The 20,622-nt window shown below is 46.4% G+C and overlaps 1 protein-coding gene across 1 annotated transcript; it reads left to right on the forward strand.

The window, feature by feature from the left end:
* The first annotated feature begins 2,125 nt into the window (after positions 1-2,125).
* Positions 2,126-20,335, forward strand: LGI3 (leucine rich repeat LGI family member 3). Its single transcript, XM_063311409.1, has 8 exons — positions 2,126-2,340; positions 7,752-7,823; positions 12,698-12,769; positions 13,742-13,813; positions 14,330-14,401; positions 15,913-16,082; positions 17,527-17,691; positions 19,390-20,335. Exons 1-8 carry the CDS (start codon positions 2,126-2,128, stop codon positions 20,205-20,207), a joined length of 1,656 nt encoding a protein of 551 aa, XP_063167479.1. The 3' UTR covers positions 20,208-20,335.
* The last annotated feature ends 287 nt before the right edge of the window (positions 20,336-20,622 follow it).

Genomic DNA, 20,622 nt, shown 5'->3' on the forward strand with positions numbered 1-20,622 from the left:
CTATGGCCTTATTATAGATTTCTTAATGTAGAATAAAGATTTTCTTGATAGACGTTGCAATGTTGCCAGACAAAATTGTGCAAAAGCCCCAATCTTTTACTAGGTATCTCTATCTGTGCAGTGAGTAGATACCAAGAACTGGAAACTAGTTCAAAATAATGTGTGCAAAATAATGAGTAAAGAAGGGAAGCCAAGCCACGGTATCTGCTGAGTCTGAGCACTATCTCAGTGGGGCATAATGTGTAGGGCACACTGGACAAAGCAGGACAGGAAGGAGATTAGTGGTTTTGAATGTTGGTGAGAATATCATGGATGACCAAGAAAACGAACAGATCATTGAACAAATCAACCCAGAGTTCTCACTTGAGGCACAAATGACCAGGCTCAAATGATCCTACTGGACTTTGGACACATTCTGCAAAGACCTGCAGTAGCTCTCGTGTGAAGTCCATGACGCTGGGAAAGGTAGAAGGAAAGAGGAGAAGAGGACGGCCAGCAGCAAGGGGGATGGACTCAGTTTCAGTGGCGACAGGGGCACCACTGGAAGAGCTGAAGGACCAGGTTGGGGACAGATTGCCTTTGTGGTTGCTAAGGGTCAACAAAGATTTGATGGCACGGAATCAATCGCGGGACAGAGATCAAGTTGAGGTGTCAACTCTTTCACTGGGGTTCATCAGTTGACGTTGGACTAATTTACTTTTTGAGGAGGGGGTGCCATGTATGCTGCCTTGAGCTCCTGGAAGAAAGCCATTCTGTAAATTCTATAAATCTAACAAATAAGAAATCATACCTAAATACATATGGACTGTTCTATTCCCTTTTGGGGCAGGCAATGTTATGCAAAGCATAGAAAAGGAGTAAGCCATAGTGAGCCAAAGAAATTAAAGGCTTGAGTGAAGAAAAGGGAATCTAGCTGAACGTAGTTCAGACCAAGAATGTCCATCATACATTTCCATTAGACGCTGTTCAGCTTCCACCATGTCCCAATGTTGCTCCTTAAGTTGTGTTTCATTCTTCAACTCTCAAGTCTGAGATGTCGCAGAAGCGGCAGGCCCAACAACGCATTTCTTTGCAAAATGGCTCAGCAGCCGAGAAGATGCATTGGGCAAATCAGTTTCAAGGCCCCCCAATGGCCAGTGCATGGCGCAGGACTAGCAAGGCCACAGCACAGGTGGAGATGCACCCCAGATTCTGTTCTTGAGATGGGACTTCTGCACCCTAAAAAAAAAAAAAAATCCACCGCATTTGTGGTGTGTGCACCTTCTATGCCAGGGTTTCTCAACCAGGGTTCCGTGGCACCCTCAGGTTCCAGAGAGGTCACCAGGGGTTCCCTGGGAGATCACAATTTATTTTAAAAATCATTTCAAAATCGGGCAACTTCGTAGTAAAGAGGCACGTTTCATTCTTTATTCTTCAACACTTCGTGCATCTATACAGGCCTGCCCATGAAACCAATGTAATAATTTTGTAACTCCTGGCCTCTGTTGGAGCCTGAATGGGCAGGGGCTCCCCCAGGCTTGAAAAACATTTCAAGGGTTCCCCCAGGGTCAAAAGGCGGAGAAAGGCTGCTCCATGCAAACCAAGGCTCGGCCCCCCCGGCCTCTTTGGCAGCGCTCGCAGGGCATCTGGGACGCGGTCCTCGAACGGCGCTTTCGCTAAGCGCAGCGTCGGGGCGGTGGTCGCCCGCCTCCCGGCCTTCCTCCCCAGCCCCCGAGCGGCGGCTTGGCGGAGCTGCGCCCCGGCTCCGCGCCCACGTGCCGCGCCTCCCCTCCCTCCTCGCGCCCGCGCCCGTCCCCGGCGGCGCTTGCCTGGCCCCGCTGCCCCCCCACCCCCCGCGCCGCCCGGGGCTGGCGTTGGCAACCGCGCCCTCGCCTCTGCCTCCGGCCCCCGCTGCCCGCCGGGTGGAGAAGCCAAGCGCCGCTTTCCGCACGGCTGAGGCGTCCAGCCGGCCGGCGCAGCTTCGGCGGCAGCTGGCAACGCGCAGCCCGGCGGGCGCCGTGCGGAGGAAGCCGGAGGCGACCGCGGAGCAGAACCTCGGCCGGCGGACGCGCGGGCTGCAGCCGGGAAGCGCAGCGGGAGCTCCTGGGTGCCTCTGCCTCCCGGAGGAGAGCCTCGGGGACGGGCGATGGCTGAGCCGCCGCGGCGGAGAAGAACCTCCCCGGCGGGGCACTTCCTCCCGCTCTCCTTGCTGGGCCTGCTGTGCCTGGGGTCGCCGGCCGCCCCCCGCCGGGCGCCCAGGCCCCCGCCTTGCCCGCTGAGCTGCTCCTGCACCCGGGACACGGCCTTCTGCGTGGACTCCAAGGCGGTGCCCAAGAACCTGCCCCGCGACGTGATTTCCCTGTAAGTGGCAAAGCGGAGTCCCCGTGGGGGTTGGGGGGGTGGGGGAGCGGCGTTTGCCTCTCTGCGGGCGCATATCAGCGCCGCAGCGCCTGGCAGGGAGCGCGGGCAGAGAGCGAAGGGAGCCGGGGCGGGGGGCTTGGCTGGAGGGCGTCAGGAGGAAGGGAGGGGGAGGCATTGGCAGGGCAAGGGGGTGGCGGCCCCAACGTTTCAGAGCAGCGAGGGGGTGCAGCTTTGGTGGAGGCTGAAATCCAGAAGGGCTGGATAAGGGGGGAATCTACCACCCATTCTGCTCTTGGCTGTTTTGATTCTTGCGAAGAGGGGACCTTCTGTCCACCCTCTTGGGTGGGAAGGCTGGAGACGGTGGCATCCCGCAGGGATCTCAGTTTGCTCTGGATGCCGGTCCCTCTGCTCCGGATGCTGCTGCGAGGCTGAACCGGCTCCACCAAAAAGGGTATTTGCGCTGGAGCTGATGCCAAAGTTCGCGCTGGTGGAAGAGGGGCAGAATATCCGGCATGCACCGCGGGCGTTACTTGGTGCTGCAGCCGTCAAGAGACGGAGCGGGTCAGGTGCTTCCCAGCCTCTTCGTTTCATCTGAGGTGGCGAGGGGCCGCGGGAAAGCACAGGGCGGGCTGCCTGCCCACTTGTCATTGAGACGGACCTGCCTGTTATCTTGAAGGTGGGGGGGAAGGATCCGAGTCACTTGCTCTCCCCAGCAGGACTGTTAGTCAGTGCGTCTGGCTCCTTTGCCACAGCCAGCATTCCCTCTGACACTTCTCTTGCATCGGGATTAGGAGCTGTGCGCGTCCGTGTGTGCGGGCGAGCATGTGCCTGCATGGGGGTGAGGGGGGGGGCTTCTTGTGGATCTGTCTTTGAAGTGCACAGATGGGGACTCCCAAGGTCCACTTTTGCACAAGCTCATGAATTGTATTATGGCAGCTTCTTGCAAATGTGCCAGGGCAAAATAATGGAATGTCTGCCTGAAAAATTAAAAAAAATACATTGGGGTCTCCAAGTATTGGTTCTAATACACAGGGAGAAGAATGTCAATGTTCCTTTTCATTAAACGTGACAACATTTTTAGTGTTTATGATTGTGGGTGGAAGAGAGGAAACTTGCTAGTATCCAAGCCATATAGTCTGCGGAATAGGGTGATGGTCCTAGGGGGAGAGCTACCCAAATCATGTCTCTAGTCAAGCATGAACACTCTTGGAGATGTTGAGTAGCTTATTGTGTTGTGGGAACCCAACTATGCATTCAGATGGACCCTATACAGCCACCTGTGTGGGATGCTTAAACTGAGCCAAGGGCTGGACTGGATGACCAAATGGCTCTTTTCAACGCTAGGAAATTCTAGGATCCATTATCTTTGCAGGTGTAAACTTGATTATCATCGAAAATGCATGTGTATGTATGTGCTGATTTGACTTGGCATGCATGGCATGTGAACATAGCAGCCATGCTTGGTTAGTACCCATGGTTTTTCGTAGCTCAATCCACTCTAGGATTGTTGTTTTGGGAGTCCATTGGAAAAAGACGTACTACGCTTGATTAAAAATAGGATATACAGTAATTCTAACATACATTGGAAAATAAAATAAGAAACTTCCATATTCAGGGTCTACCAAATGCCAAAATTTGCAACTCAATGGCATTGGCACAGGTTCCATAAACACAGCTGCTGAGGCTGGCATCTGCACAACCTTTGATTATACTGAAAATTTGCAATTGTCAGAGCAATGGACAGCTGTGACCCAAACACAGCATCATCAACTTTTTTGAAAAATAGGTCCTACTCGGAAGGTTGAGAATCAAATCTTATGCCAGCACTGGACTTTAAGCACGCCAGGGTTCTCCCATCCAAGATGTCTCCACCCTCAAGATGGGACCTACTTATCGAGCTGATTATCAGAAGAATGGCTGTGTTACACAACACCCTTAACCAAGTCAATGGAAGTTTTAGGGGCTGAGTTCACACATGCTCAGATTGGCTTGTTGTAAACTTGATCTGAATGGAGTTTTGTGTGTGTGTGTGTGTGTGTGTGTTTGTGTTCCACCATATCGTGCAAATCCAGCCTATTTGGTTAATTCATGACTCAATGGAAATTCCAACAATGAGAAAACTAGATCAGCCCAGAAGATCCTAGGGGCTTGTCCAGGATGGCTAGTTCAGAAGGATGTAACTGCTGATTGTCAACTTGTGGACGTGGTTTGGAATATCATAAGTTGTGTGGCCTGGATGGGCAGAGAAATTATGTATTATTCCAAAAGGAAGTCCTATGAAAATTAGGAAGAGACATTGTATGTGGTCTCCTGTATCTGACATACCTTCACACTAGAAGGAGCAGGAGAAGGACAGGCTGAAACCAAGAGATAGAAGTTACAAGGAAGAGATTTTGTCTGAATGTTTAGAGAAGCTTCTGAAGGATTACAACTCCTGAGAGCAGAATAGCCCAGAATAAGAGGAGGCGTTTCGGAGACGCACTTCAGCAGAAGCTGGATGGCCATCTGTCCGAGATAATGGAGTTGCAGCTTCCTTCCCTAATAGCTTTTGCCTTGAGCAGTGGGTTGGAATTGATGACCTTCAAGGGTTTTCCCAGTTCTTTGGATCTGGAATTCTTTAGGGAGAAGCTACAACTTCAGTGCTGCTGAGGGATCATTTCTGCAGAGCTGCACAGTGCAAGTATGTTTTTACTGCATTTAAGTTGGGGTGCCCTTACATTCAGATTGGGACCTCTGTGGGGTCATCATGCTTTCCCAGCCTTCCCCAGCCAGATACCTTCCAAGGCACTTGACTCCCACCAGCCCCAACTAGCAATAACCCAGGCCATCCAGAAGGCACCATCTTGGACAACTCAATGTATACAGTTTCCTGAGATTTGGGCCCCAGTGCAAGGGAGCTGTGGCAACCTCTCAAAATTCAGGATGCCAAACCACTTTCAGACAATCCCCTGCGGACTGTCTTCCTCCTTCACAGCCAGGATGGCTGCCCCCCCTCCAGAAACTGTTTGGATGCCTGGCGGCCACGTTTCCAAAAACAATCCACGGGGGGCGGGGCATTGATTTGCTTAAGTGGTTTTGGGGCACCTTGCCAAAGCGTGTTCGTTAATCACAGCAGCGGAGAGGGCTTTAGAAACTTCCTTCCCACCTGGGGATCATCTGAGAGAGTTGCAGATTTTCAGCTGCGGGACTGAGAGGATGGTGTGATTGACGCCGCGCATGTTTTTACCTGCGGCCACCATCTTGACTTACTTGGCCATACCCCGAAGGCTGACTTTACCATAGGGGAATGTGGGGAGGCCACTTATTCTGCAGAAGCTGGATACTCAGGGGCTCCTTCAATGCATCCGCACACAGGCATTTGGTAGAGGCCAGGGGAGCAGCCCAGGTCTCATAACATCATGCACATTATTCAAAAGAATTATGCAAATGACATCGGCATGATTCCCCCCTTTCCCGCCCTGGCAACTCTTGTGCATTTTGTGTAATTTTATGGGAACGATACAGAAGGAGTTTGCCGTTGATTCTGGGATGCTTTTTCGGTTTCTTAATCTCTCTCTCTCAGCCCAACCCACCTCACAGGGTTGTTGTTGTGGGGAAAATAAGAGGAGGAAGGAATATCAAGTATGTTCGCTGCCTTGAGTTATTTATAAAAATAATAAAGGCGGGATTAAATAAGTAAATGAATAAATAAATAATCTATTATAGCCTGGTATTTCTCTGTGCTCTGTTTTAAATCTCAAAACGTTATTATTTATTTAAATATTTAGAAACTTTATTATTTATTTAAATATTATTAAATATTATTGCTTATTTAAATATTATTGGATATTGTTAATTATTATTTAAATGTTATTTAGTATGTATTTAAATGTATTTAGTATGTATTTAAATGAAATATGATGAAATATTGCTTATTTAAATATTATTAAATAGTGTTAATTTTTATTTATTTTAATATTAGTAAGTAGTATTGTTTTAATATGAAATGTTAATACATATTATTATTTTAATATTAATACATATTAATGTTAATACATGGTTTAATATTATTAAATATTAAATATTTTAAATATTAAACAGGTCTGACTCTGGTTAGGATTGAAGATCAGCCAACTTCAGCAAGGTGCTGCCATCTAGCTGCGTAATATTCTGTACAGTTGATGGCTAAAGATTTTTTGGAAAAAAGACATTGGTTGATCAAGACATTGATGTATAGAAATATTATTGATTTTTGATAGATGGGGTTACCAGTTAGCAAAAATGCCCATTTTAGGGGTTGTAGTGCAGTCAGGCAAAGAGGCGAAAAATTAACACTGTCTTTAAATGTCAAGCACATCCCTTTTATGTCCGTTCTCAGGAATCTAGCTTGCTTAAGGAGGTGCTAAAAATTGTCATAAACCTAAGACTCCATCTTCAACTACAGGTCTGGGGGATATCTGGAGAATGATGATGAAATCAGCGTAAGGGCCCTTCCAACACAAATATATACATCTGCTCCATTCTGCTCACATCCCATAGCCCCATCCTTGCACAGCTGAGCCATTTTCCTGGGCAGACAATGCTTCTTCGGCTTCATAGTCAAACCTATATCCTGGAGGTCTTGTGGTGGTCTCCCATCCAAGTCCCCCAGTAGCCAGGTCTGGCCCCTCTTTGCTTTTCGAGATCAGACTCAAAGTTCAACATGAGCCAGCAATGTGAGGCAGTTGCTAAAAGGGCAGATACTTTTTTGGGATGCATTACAAGAATGTGGAATTCAGACCGTGGGATGGTTAAGTGTCTAGATCAGTGTTTCTCAACCTTGTCGGCTGTAAGATGAGTGGACTTCACTTCCCAGAATTCCCTAGCCAGCATGCATGGACACCAGCTCCCAGAATTCCCCAGCTGTCTCTCTTTATGATTCTGCAGTGAATAAGGGGCTGCAAAAGCCAGAACAATGCATGTTATGGCATTATCACACAAATGACTTCACTTGGGCCATTTGCACTATGACATCATTTCATGCACAATATCACCACCCCCTATGACTCCCACCCCCATCTTTGCTGGAAACGGGGTTCTGGTGGGTTAAGCAAACTATGGCTTGGCCTGACAGGTTTTCATGGCTTGTCTTTTCCGTAGCTTATTGAAGCAGCCTGGAGTGGCTTCAGGGGTCATATGACGTATTTTTCTATAAATCGTGGTTTACAGTCCCTGGGGTTTGGGTTGGCTGCCATATTCTGGCTTGCTACCAGGTGTGAACCAGATCCAGAGGGCAACAGACTTGCATTTCTCAAGCTGGCTGGGAACACGGGCGGGCTTCAGCCTGCACGACTGCAGAGAGCCCAGCTGGACGGGCAGCTTTGTGAGCACCGTGGCCTGGCTTTGCAGCAGCTCAGCTCTCTGCCAATCTCTGTCCCTCTCCTCTTTTGCAGGACCCTGATCAACACAGGCTTCAGTGAACTGAAGGAAGCCGCCTTCGCTCACCTTCCCAATCTGCAGTTCCTGTACGTCTGTCTGCCCACCGGTTGGTTGAAGAGGGAGAACGGAGCCCCTGAATTGTCGGGGGAGGGCCTCGACCAAAGAGCTCCACCAGTGGAGTGCCTGCCTAGGACAAGGCTAGCTGTTTGGCCAAGGGAATATCTTGAGCTGGTGGGAGGGCAAAAGATCCCATGCTTTTAACAGAGATGGCAGCAAATGAATCTTCCTTTCTGGGACTATTGAGAAGACCAGTGTTTCTCACCCTTGGCAGCTTGAAGATGCGTGGACTTCAACTCCCAGAATTCCCCCATGCTGGGTGGGGAACTCTGGAGGTTGAAGTCCACACATCTTCAAGCTGCCAAGGGTGAGAAACACTGGAGAAGACCTCTCTGTCTTGGCTCACAAGGCAGATGGTGATGCCTGCTCAGGAGGCCGCTGGGCCCAGATGCCAGGCATTTGGGGGGAAACCCCAACCCCATCCAGTTCAGTTTAGGGGTTGCCCTTTGAGGCAAGATTGTTAGCCCTTTCCAAGGACGAGGCACTTTCCCCAAACATAATTATGTCCACACCTCGCTCCCTGTCACTTCCTTCTGAAGGAGGACAGGAAGCCCAGCATCGGCAGTGATATCTGCAGGTAGCAAGGAACAGGATGTTGGTAACAGGTGCAGCTGACGCAGGAGAGATGCTCATTCCGGACCCAGGAATTAGTATTCAAGAAATGTTCAGAGGAAGAACACTTCCTTGAAAAAGATGGAGAGTCACATTTTTGACATCATCTGGACCTAGCGGTGTTCCTGAATGCCAGTCTCTTAGAAGTGGCCCTGTCGCTCAGTCAAGGACCAAACCTTGCATCCTGCAGGTCTGAACAGGTGGCCTTGGCCTAAGGGGGACGTTGTCCCAGCCCTAGATCTATTGTGAATAATCTTCCCATTGTAGAACGTCACTTGGGCTGTCGGTTGATGGCTTGATTAACATGAATCCAAGTGGCCCTTAATTTTGAAAAATCTTGTGATTGACTGATTGTTCTCGCTGTCATATTAGTGCAGGGGTTGTGACATGGCCTTCAGGATGTTGATGGTGGTCCTACTTGAGTTCTCAAAGTCTCATGCAGTCTCACGTGAACATGGAGAAATTCCATGAAATTTCAGAGAAGAGGTGGCGGATTTGGGACTAAAACAAATTGCAGGCCCCCGCATTTAAGTCTTTATAGTTCATTGATAATTAGAAGCTTGTGCCTAATGAAAAGATTGATTAGAATTTCCATTTATAGTCTACGAGTTCTACCCTTGCAGTGGTCAGCTTTAAGATCTTAAAGACAAGGTTGTGCATATGATGGTTTTACAGTCCTGGGGGAGATGTAAATACAGCTGTTCTCTTACTCAGCTGGAATGGGGCAGATCTGATGTTAAAGATGAGCTGCCCTTCATGTGCTCTAAAATCTCACCCCCATATTTTTCCTTTATGCCACATGGCATTCTTCCTAACCATTAGGAGTCCCTCTTCGGGGGGAGATGGGCAGTAGTATAAATTTTAGAAATAAATAATCAATCAATCAATCAATCTATGAGCTGGGCTTGCTAGATCAAAACTAAGCATAACTCATGTTCTAGTCCAGATAAAGTTTGCATATTCCTGAGTTGCTAAGTGGGTCATTTTCTTTCAGAAGGAACCCAAATTAGTATAGAGGGAAAGGAATTGTAATAAAGAATGAGGGAACCCAGTGGCATCCATAAGGGGGTCAAAAAAGTCAAAATGGCAGTATAATCACATGATCAAAGCCCTACTCCTTTTAATGTGTGTCCCAGTGTAGTGCATGCAATAAATATTATTGTATCGAAATAACATATTGCACTAAAATGGAGCAATATGTGGTCTATATGACTAGATTTATATGTTAAAGGGTTGAATTAGTTTTATATTAATACATTATGGATATACTTTAGTTTCAACAAATGTTACTCACAGGTAGTCCTCACTTAACAACTACAATTGGGACTGGAATTTTGGTTGCTAAGTGAAGCAGTCATTAAGTGAATCCAACCTGATTTTACGGCCTTTTTTGCGGCAGCCGTTAAGCAAATCACCATGGGTGTTAAGTGAACTATGTGGTCATTAAGTGAATCACATGGCTCCCCATTGCTTTTGCTTGCCAGAATCTGGCTGGGAAGGTTGAAAATGGTGATCATATGACTTCTGGTGGGAATGGCGGACTGAACGGCTGTGCCTGCTGGTTCGGCAGATGAAACTGACAGTGCGGTGGATTTTCCGGGTTTAGGCAGGTCTTCCTGAAGCCCAAAAACGTTCTCCGGATCAAGGAGAATTCCAGGAATCACCCACTTTGTCCTCTGAGAGGCTGATTGTAGCCAGACAGTTGCAAACTGAGCTTCGCATTTGCCTGGGAGGCACGGGATTTCACCATTTTCTGAGCCATGCTGTTGCCTTACAGGGACACTAAGTCCGACCACCCCACTTCTTAACCACCAATTTGCAGGGCTTTTTTAAGCATATGCACCCCAAGAGAGGCTTTCTACAGCGAGGAGAAGCTGGTTCTCTTGGTGCCCAAAGTTATTTCTGGGATCGCTTCTTAATAAAAGAATTTTTTTTTTTAAGTTTTGGAATTCGTTTTCCTTCTAAAGGAAATTAAGACCGAGACTAAACGATTGTTTTCCTGTTAGTACTTTTGTGTTAAATTTGAAAATACCAGCTTTTTTCCATACGTTGAATCGGCTGATCAGTTTCCTGTCCACTTTCCCTTGAGAACTGTCTGCTCTCTCACTCCTGCTTCACGTAAAGAAGCTGCCGACATTCATTTTTCACTGATTAAGCTTCTGGGGGAATTTACTGAGTGAGACATGGAGGATTTTAGACAGGTCTTTTCTGAACTTCACCAGGATTTCAAGCAGATTTCCTCTGATTTTTATTGTGCTTTTAGGCAAGACATCCAGGGCATTGTAAGATCTGAAATGTGTCTTCAGGTTGGGGATGTGGTGGATGAAACTGAAGAATTTAAGAGTGACAGAAATGACTTTTCCAAGACTGAGAGTGGAATTATTAGTGAGATTCTGGAGGAGAATTACACAAAGGACTTGGAGAAAACCAAGGGAGAAAGTGACCTGCAAGCGATTGCTCTCCTGGTGGAATGCCAGGAGAAGCATCTGGAATCTCTGAGGGGGGCAGCTGGACTGGCTGATTTTGCTAAAAGGGAAGGTCCGAGCATCCTGTGGAGATACGTAATCGCTTTGGTTTATTATGAAGTGGGATAGAGGTAAAGGTAAAGGTTTCCCTTGACGTAAAGTCCAGTCGTATCCGACTCTAGGGGGCGGTGCTCATCTCCGTTTCTAAGCTGCTGAGCCGGCGTTGTCCGTAGACCCCTCCGTGGTCATGTGGCCAGCATGACGACTCGGAACGCCGTTACCTTCCCGCCGAAGCGGTACCTATTAATCTACTCACATTGGCATGTTTTCGAACTGCTAGGTGAGCAGGAGCTGGGACTAGCAACGGGAGCTCACCCCGTCACGCGGATTTGAACCGCCGACCTTCTGATCGGCAAGCTCAGCAGCTCAGCGGTTTAACCCGCAGAGCCACCGCGTCCCCTATGAAGTGGGATACGGGTTGAAAAATGTTTATCTGGTTTGCTTTAAGGATGTTATTTGCCTTTAAAGATTTGGATTTAATGCCTTGAATTGGTTTTTTATGGGTTTATTAAGATTAAAGTTATTAAAATTGTTGTGTTAGGGTTAAAGAATGTTGGTCAGGTTATTATCATTAAAATTGTTGTGGTATTAAGTGTAATAGTAGACAACTTAAGTTTTTAAATTTGATTCTTATTATAGTAGTCAGAAATGTATAGAATAGTGGTAGGAATGGTTTGATTATGTTTTATTCTTTGGACGGGAGAAAGAGCGTTAAGGTTTATTTGAAATTTTCTCTTTTTATTTTAATATAAGGGGGAGGAGTAACTGTACTTAGTGATTTTTGTTAAGTGTTAAAGTGGATTGATTTATAGAAATAATGTGGTGTTTTGGGTTTAATATAGAGTAAGAGATTGATTATGGAAAATTGTTATATATCCTTGCTGTTTCAAGTTGGAAGCCATGTCTTTTTGTAAAACTGAAAAAATTTCTTTTTGTGTTTTTGCACTTTTTGTAGGTTTTTCTTCTTTTTTGTACTTTGTTGTTTTCTTGTAGTTTTTACTTTTCTTCTTAAACTTAATAAAATTTATTACAAAAAAAGAAAATGGCAATCATGTGACCACAGGATGCTGCGACGGTCATAAATGTGAAATGGTTGCCAAGTGTCCAAATCGTGATCATGTGACTGTGGGGATGCTGCAATGGTCATAAGTGTGAGTACTGGTTGTAAGACAGTTTTTTTCAGCACTGTCATAAGTCCGAACCATCACTGAACGAATGGTTGCTAAGTGAGGACTACCTATACTCATTATCCTATATATCTTTTTCTGATTTTACTAGCACTGCTATATTTTTGGTTGTACTTTACCTTCTGGTTGTTATACTTATCAATAAATATATACAAAAAAAAGAAAAAAGTCATGCAAAATATAACTGCATGATCAAAGCCCTGTCCCTTTAAGATGTATCCCAGTGCATATAAAAAAGGGTGGGGCTTTGATCATGCAACCGTGGACACCCATCTTGATTTTGGGACACCCCCGACCCCCCAATATCTCTGGTGGAACCAAAGTAAGTAAGTAAGTCCAGCTAAATATAACCATTCAACTGAAATTAAATAAAAAAGGAGATCCATTCTTCCTTTTGCAAGAACAGTTAAAACAATCTTCACCGCTGTTTAGGAAATCTTGAACAAAATGTGGGTAGGTTATTTGATCTCTCTTTATATTGTCCCCTGACTGGTCTTAACGCTTGATTCTTTCTTGCAGCTTGCTGAATTCCAACAAGTTTTCCTTGATCAGAGACAACGCGTTCACAGGACTTTCTCACCTGCAGTACCTGTATGAAACATTGACATCCTTTCTCTGGCCCTTGTCAGAGCATGGGGGGACATGGGCAAACTTTTGGGGGGAATGACGCTATGCATGAGGGCATGCAAACCTGATGTAGGGTTAGAACAGTGTTTCTCAACCTTGGCAAGTTTAAGATGGTGGACTTCAACTCCCAGAATTCCCCAGCCAGCATGGCATAGCACAGCCAGCACAGCTGGCTGGGGAGTTCTGGGAGTCGCAGTCCACCCATCTTAAACTTGCCAAGGTTGAGAAACACTGGTTTAGAACATAGTGTTCTAGGCTGGAGAAGTTCAGAAGTAGAGTCACCTACCACACACAGAGACACTGGAAGAGGCTTAGCGACCCTGGATCTAGCACAGGACCCATTCCTCTCCCTTCTCAGTTGTAGCACCTAGTTCCTCCTCTTCACTGCAAGAACTACAAGTAGACACCTCCCCCTTAGCATGGGAAGATCTTCCTCAGGCATAGGCTGAGCCATCTCCACCTGTAGCAATATCAGGACTTCTGCTGATGATCTTCTACGGACACAAATATGGGTGGGGTCTCTCTTTCTGCTCCAGTGCTGGATACATGACACTTGCACTGTGCTTCCGATCAAATCCCACCCTGGATTTTTGCCATGTAGCTCATCTAGTAGGGGAATGGGACATTGTCCTAGGGGTGTTGACTCTGGGCTTAAATATCCCTGCAGGGGCATCTGCTGCCTCTGTATTTTAGCCAAAGTCTCATGGAAGGGGGGACCCTGCTATTGGCTGACAACCTCAGAGAAGGAAGGGACATAAACTAAGGAGCAGACTGTGGTTGAGGGACATGTGAACCTTCTTTGGAAGACAGGTGAAGACAGGTGGAGGGAAATGGGATTTGTTCTTACAGGAAAACGGGGGTGGGTGGGTGATGTAGAAAATGTAGGGGGAACCTTACCAAAACATGGCCCCTTATCATCTTGTTCTTTTTCCTCAGGTTCATTGAGAACAATGACATCCAGTCTCTGTCAAAAAATGCCTTTCGTGGGCTTAAGTCCCTGACGCATCTGTGAGTTTTCACTTACACCAATGCACACAGCTCATTTCACACCCATCTGGCTAAAGAGTCTGGAGCCTAAGATAATTTTTCTCTCTTGGTAGCAAGTCAAAGAAAACATGGTATCTATCCTCACGGTGATCAGGACCTCTGAGATGAATTAAGTCTTCAGATTTTTGGAAGAATTCTTCCCCTGAGAAGGAGGCTTCTGTTTTTCTACCTCATTTTCAGGGTTCTAGAATTTCTCTACCTTGAATGGTGGAGTATTTTTGAACCTTTTGTCTTGCTGCAAAGTGGAAGAGAGTACTGGGATTTTTTTTTTCAGTTGTACAACTCTTCACGACTCTTAAAAAGGATGAACCTTTGCACATTGAAGAATCTTTCAAAAAGCATAGCTGCAGCTTGCAACTTTGCACATTGAAGAATCTTTCAAAAAGCATAGCTGCAGCTTGCAACTTCCATTGTTCAGTCTTAATGTGAGGACAATGAAATGTTTGGCACAAAACAGCTGTCCTTCCTTTCTTTCAGATCTTTGGCCAACAACAACCTGCAGACGCTGCCCAGAGATCTCCTGAAGCCTTTGGATATACTTAGTGATCTGTAAGGCCCTCTTAGGTTGGGAATACTTTAAAAATAACAGTAACAGGAATAATAGCATGTGGGTGGCCATTAGGGGTACTAGATGGGCAAGTGACATCATGGGCAACATGACATCATCATGCAAATTACACAAATTACATAATTTGTGCCCTTTGCACAATGACCTCATGATGCATGAAACATCATTGTGTATTCTACTAGAGGCCTATGGTAATCTGGCTAATTCTTTCTGAAAGTAGAAATGTCTTTGGGGCTCTGTCTACCCATACGATTGTTAATTTTATCAACAGTAGGTCATCAAGACTGCATCCAAAGATTAGCTTTAGTTAAAAGAACTAAGGCAAAGTCTTTGGGTGAATCCAGCCAACTGGGACAATTTAAGTCCATGTTCCAAAATCAATGGGTGTGAATAATGAATGGAATATGAGGGAACATGGTTTAAACACACATCTATTATTTTTGCACTGAAACCAGAGAGACTTAGAAACAGGAATGTGTAACTTAAGTATGACTGGATAGGATTCCAGGTTTTTAAAGATGTAAATTGCATATTCGCTTAGCCCAGCTGCCTAGCCATTAAAAGAATGATGTGCTGAAAGTGAGAGAACTGGAGCTGAATTCCCACTTACCCAGGGGGCACTAGAGCAGGGCACAGGGCCAGAAGACATTGACTTAATTGGCTGTAGAGAGACCTTTCAGATATGTAACAGGACGATCCAAACCTTAATTTGTGTAACACAAACACTTCATTAAAAAAGGACAGTATTGGGCTATGTTAGGGATTGTGCATCATTCTCTGTCCTCATCCTCATTCTGCTGATTAATTACCAGGGACCAGTTCAGGAATCATCCTAACGTAGATGGCAAACAATGAGGTCATAACATTCCCCAGCCGTGTGTGTGGTTTAGCTTTTACTGACTACCCGACCAGTGATAGGTTTATGGTTCAATACGCAAATGCAGTAAATGGGTTAATTCAGTAAAGCAAGTTGTCCGAAGGCAGCTCTTGATGGGTCTTACAGTCAAAGAGAAAGATGGGCCATTAGTGCTAGAACCAAATTTTCATTTCTAGTTCAGCCCCACGATAGAGCTGACCCCATTTCCACACGTGGTTTGTTTCTTTGGGGACTACATAGGGCAGCCTTTCTCAACCTTTTGACCCTGGAGGAACCCTTGAAAAATTTTTCAGTCCTCAAGGAACCCCTGCACATTCAGGCTCAAATAGAGGCCAGGAATCACAAAATGATTCTATTCGTTGCATGGGTAGGCCTGTACATGTGCATTAATGGTGTTCTTAAATTAAAGAATGAAACATACCTCTTTAATGTGAAATTGCCTGAATTTGAAATATTCTTTAAATGAATCATGATTTCCCAGGGAACCCCTAGTGACCTCTCGCGGAACCCTAGGGTTCCATGGAACCCTGCTAGAGAAACCCTGATATAGGGCCTTGTCTTTAGAGTTGAGCTGGAGGAGTTCATTGATGGTCCTCAAATTTTCCTTCCCCATAGAGACCTTCGAGGGAATTCTTTGACCTGTGATTGCAAGATCAAATGGTTGGTAGAATGGATGGAGAACACCAACACAAGTATGCCTGCCATTTTCTGTGGTGGTCCCCCCCAGTACCAAGGCCAGAAGATCCGAGAGCTCCCTCTGAAGGACTTTGACTGTATCACCACAGGTAGGAAGGGATGTCTTTGCATGGCCGTCTAAGAAATGGCATCAGAACTCATAAATCAGGTCAAGAATTTGGTTTATCAGAGTTACATTCATGTTCTCCAGCTGCCTCTGGAGCTCAGGGTGAGGTTGCCATCATTTTTTCCTTAACAACCACCATGCATTTGTTAAAAGCTAGCTAGTAAAATGAGGATTTGCTGGTGAAACTTTTCCTATTTCCACTTCTTTCTGCTAGGAGAAGTCACAGACAAAAGGATGGATTCATTTGTAAAATTACAGGATTTTACGTCAGTTAACCTAAAAAGTATTATGGACATTATTTGACAAATTTTCAGTGAGGCTACTGGAATTTCTAAAAAAAAAAAAGATTGCATATAGAAAATGAGGCCCAGATGCCAGTCTGCCTTATGATCAGCTGGTGTTTTAAATATAGCACAAATATTCTAAAAAACACAACAGCAGAGTACTGGGCATCAAATAGGACAATACAATTCCCTGGATTGGATGATATCCAACCAGTGGTTGAAAACAGCTGAAAAGCTGCACAACTGGGGAGAAAATGTTTTGGAAACGGAGGTGCCATATGAGTATGGCACTGTGACTGCTGCCTCGGAGCGGGTCTTTGGGAAGCAAGGGGCAAGACTTGACTGAAGCCATTAATAAAATAAATACAAATGAAAAGATTTGAAGGGACTATGCTGATGACACTCAAGGCTTTGGTGCATGTGAAGACATCCACAGGAGGGGTCAGAACAGTCAAAAGGGCAGCTGTGCCCCCATGATTGAAGCCCCATGTGATGCATGTAAAACCAGGGTGAGTGTGAAGGTCGTGATCCTGTTTGTTATTAATTCAAAGACTCTTGCCACAAGCCATTAAAGGATATGGAAGAGATCTTTATTTAATACAAGTGATCATTTCCAATGCAAAGACTAGACTAAAAAGCCCGTGCAAAATGTCAGTTACATCTTCAACCTTTGCACCACCCCACTCCCAGATGAGGAATTCACTCTGTGACAACCCCTCCTTTCTTCTCACAGTTCTTTCATTCCTTAGTCATAAATCCTTCACTAACAAGCTGATAATGCCATGCCATTTGTGTCAGCCTTGTACCAGCCGTTCGACTAAGCATCCTAATCAACAATCCTAATGGTCCTACATGCCTAACTAATAACTACAAAGCATTCCCAACAACCCTGCAGGTATGCTAAACTAATTACTGCAAATCCCATTACCAAATAGTGGCAGGATCTTCCATCCTGACAGTGAGCCTTTGATCACGTGGTCCTGGCCACCAACTTGACTTTTTTGACCTCTATTGTGGATGCCCCTAGCTCAGGGGGATCCTTGGATGGAAACCACATTTTGTGGTTCTGGTATCTTGATTGTAAATTCCTCCAGGTTTTATGGGAGCCCCTTAAACATGATTGGTTCTTCTCCCCCACCCCAGACTTTGTGGTGCACCAGGTTCTGCCCTTCCAGTCTGTATCTGCTGAGCCCTTCACATATTCCAGCGACCTCTACGTGGCTCTGGCCCAGCCAAGCTCCAGCAGCTGTACCATCCTGAAGTGGGACTACGTTGAGCGCAAGCTACGAGACTTTGACCGCATCCCTGGTAAGGCACAGCTGCAGGGCAAAAGGGGACATCTGTTCACCCTGGTGTGGTTGGAAGGCAACAGATTGGGCACATACAGCAAGGGAAAGGTTGAGGACCCATTCACAGTGTGGGGTGAGGAATCTTTAGGGAGGAAGGTCACCTCAGGCTGTGAAAAAGAGATCCCCTGCAGATTTATTTAAAAGACTTATATGGCTGCCTATCCCAACCATTTAAAACAAGAACAGCACAAATGAATGAATGAATGAATGAATGAATGAATGAATGAATGAATGAATGACAACCACAAGCAATGCAGTGCCATACTATCAAGGTCTGACTCAGAACCCCCCAAAATATACAAACCATCATACAAACCAGTCTCACCAGATATCCTGGTCCAAGTCTTGGTCAAATCTTTAAGGTTTTATAGGAGGCCACGAGGGATCAGATCACGGGAGAAGCATTGTTCCACAAGGCAGATGCTGTGGCAGAGAAACAGGTCTTCTGCTTTCCGTTGGATGTCACTGCTTCATAGAAGAGACCCAAAATTTGCCCACCCTGTTGGATCGGACAGGATGGTTGGATGAAGTTTCTCAAACTCAAGCTAGCTTTGCTGCATTCTAAAAGTGCAAGTCCATGTTGGCTGGGAAGGCCATCTGGCAAAGAATTCTGGGAGCTGTAGTCCAACATCTTCAGAGGGTGCAGGATTAGGGAAGGTTGTATTACGGGCACTGTACACATTTTCACCAACACCCATTTGTTGTGGGGGGGAGGATTGCATTGAGAACAAATGCACAATTCTTCTCTCCGATGTAAGAATCTGGCGGCTCTATGCACCCTGGATATTCTAGACCGTGGTTCTCAACCCTGGCAACTTTAAGATGGGTGGACTCCAACTCCCAGCTAGCGATGCTGGCTGGGGAATTCTGGGAGCTGGAGTCCACCCATCTTAAAGTTGCCAGGGTTGAGAGCCACCCTTCCCCCCTTCCTTCCTTCCTTCTCCCTCCCTCCCTCCCTTCGATTTATGAGATGCTCCATTCCAAAATGTCTCTAAGGAGCTTACAGAAATAAAGTAAAAAGGATTCAAAGAAAAATTATCCCAAACCCAGTAACAGCTGACTGTCTAGCTCTTGGCACACTGCGGGAATCAGACCTAGCAACCACATTCTGCAAACAGTCGTTACAGAAAGTTCACTTCTGTTTTCCTAACATTATCTCAGATTACGTTTAAATTGCCTGCCTTGGGTGTTTGACTTCTTGCCCTGACTTACGCTGCCTTCCACAATGGGGTCTTCTCCCCAGGCCCTCTCCTAAAAGGCACGGGGACCAGAACCTGTCCCTTGCCATCCATAGGGTTTCAAAGGGGCCTCCCCAGATGTGTCGTTCCCTGGAAATGTTAGCCTGCAGCTCCCCATTACCGCAGCAGGAGGGGATAAGAGGCGTAGACACTCCTCTCTGCAGGTGCGAGAGTAAGGAATTCCACTTGGCAGGTCCCAAGGCCACTCTTTGGGTATCCCGTATTTAAACGATAGCGGCGTTTCGATCAGGTGAGAATCTCAGTACTGGACCTCGACCCCCATCCTCTCCCGCCAGCTCGCTCACCTACTCAGACGGGCACAGAGGACGTTTGGGCTCCTTGTGATGCAGCGGTGCTCACAGAGCGCGCCTGCTGTCGGTCGGTGTTCTGTGCTGACCCTTTCCAATTCTCTCTTGCAGCTCACTCAGCGGTTTACTGCAAACCGATTGTGGTAGAATCCCACCTGTACGTTGTGGTGGCTCAGCTTTTTGGGGGCTCCTATATTTACCGCTGGGACACCAACATTGACAAGTTCGTTAAGATCCAAGATATTGACAGCCAGAAGATCCGGAAGCCCAATGACATCGAGGCCTTCCAGATCGACAATGAGTGGTTCTTTGTCATCGCCGACAGCTCCAAGGCGGGCTCTACCAGCCTGTATCGCTGGAACCAGAATGGCTTCTATTCCCACCAAGACCTGCACTCGTGGCATCGTGACACCGATGTGGAGCACCTGGAGGTAGATGGGAAACCCCGACTGATCATCTCTAGCAGCTCCCAGGCCCCTATCATCTACCAATGGAATCGCTCACAGAAGCAGTTTGCCCACCTGGGTGACGTCGCAGAAGTAATGGATGTTCAGATGGTCAGGCATTTCCAGATAGAGAGAGACAACTACCTGTGTCTGAGCCGTTACATTGGTGATTCCAAGGTGGTCAAGTGGGAAGGGCTGCGATTCACAGAGGTGCAGAACCTGCCCTCTCGAGGCTCCATGGTGATGGAGCCTTTCCAGATATCTCAGCATCGTTATATGGCTCTGGGTAGTGACTTCTCCTTTACCCACATCTACCTTTGGGATGAAGACAAGCAGAAGTTTGTGAAGTTCCAAGAACTCTCTGTCCAAGCTCCACGAGCTTTCCAGCCTATCCCTTTGGAGGACATGAGTGTCCTCCTGGCCCCCAGCTTCAAGGGGAACACACTGGTTTACAAGCGTATTGTGGTAGACCTCAGCTTGTAGGACGGCTGAGTCATTCCTCACCTCCCCCCAACATGCACCACAGCAGCCCTGCTCTACTGCTGAAAGCACTTGCAGCATTCCGTGGCAACTGGCCCTGGTGATCACCGGGACACAGTTCCTTACTCCCTCTCTTCTGCTTGCATCCTATTCAGCTGTTCCGCCTGTTCCTCAAAAGCTCGGTAGAATATGGAAGGACCGTATCAACGGGCATATTTGCAAGACCCCTGGATCGCGGGCTTTTGGGTCCATGCAACAGGAAACACATTTCTTCACCCAGCCCCAGATTTAGTTGCACAAGTGTGAGCACTACAACAGTTGCCCATAAATTGTGTCCAGCGACACGCACTAGTGTATTCTCACAGTATATCCTATCTCGACTAGTACATCCTCACAGCTTACTGAATCCTTTTACAGA

This window comes from Candoia aspera, chromosome 9 (genome assembly GCF_035149785.1).
Source record: "Candoia aspera isolate rCanAsp1 chromosome 9, rCanAsp1.hap2, whole genome shotgun sequence".
In the NCBI taxonomy this organism is placed as follows: domain Eukaryota; kingdom Metazoa; phylum Chordata; class Lepidosauria; order Squamata; family Boidae; genus Candoia; species Candoia aspera.

Excerpts from the sequence above, each read along its gene's own strand:
- LGI3 (XM_063311409.1), top strand. The coding sequence starts at position 2,126 with ATGGCTGAGCCGCCGCGGCGGAGAAGAACCTCCCCGGCGGGGCACTTC. Across the intron at positions 2,341-7,751 it reads CCCCGCGACGTGATTTCCCT|GACCCTGATCAACACAGGCT; the intron begins GTAAGTGGCAAA and ends CCTCTTTTGCAG. Across the intron at positions 16,083-17,526 it reads CTTTGACTGTATCACCACAG|ACTTTGTGGTGCACCAGGTT; the intron begins GTAGGAAGGGAT and ends CCCCCACCCCAG.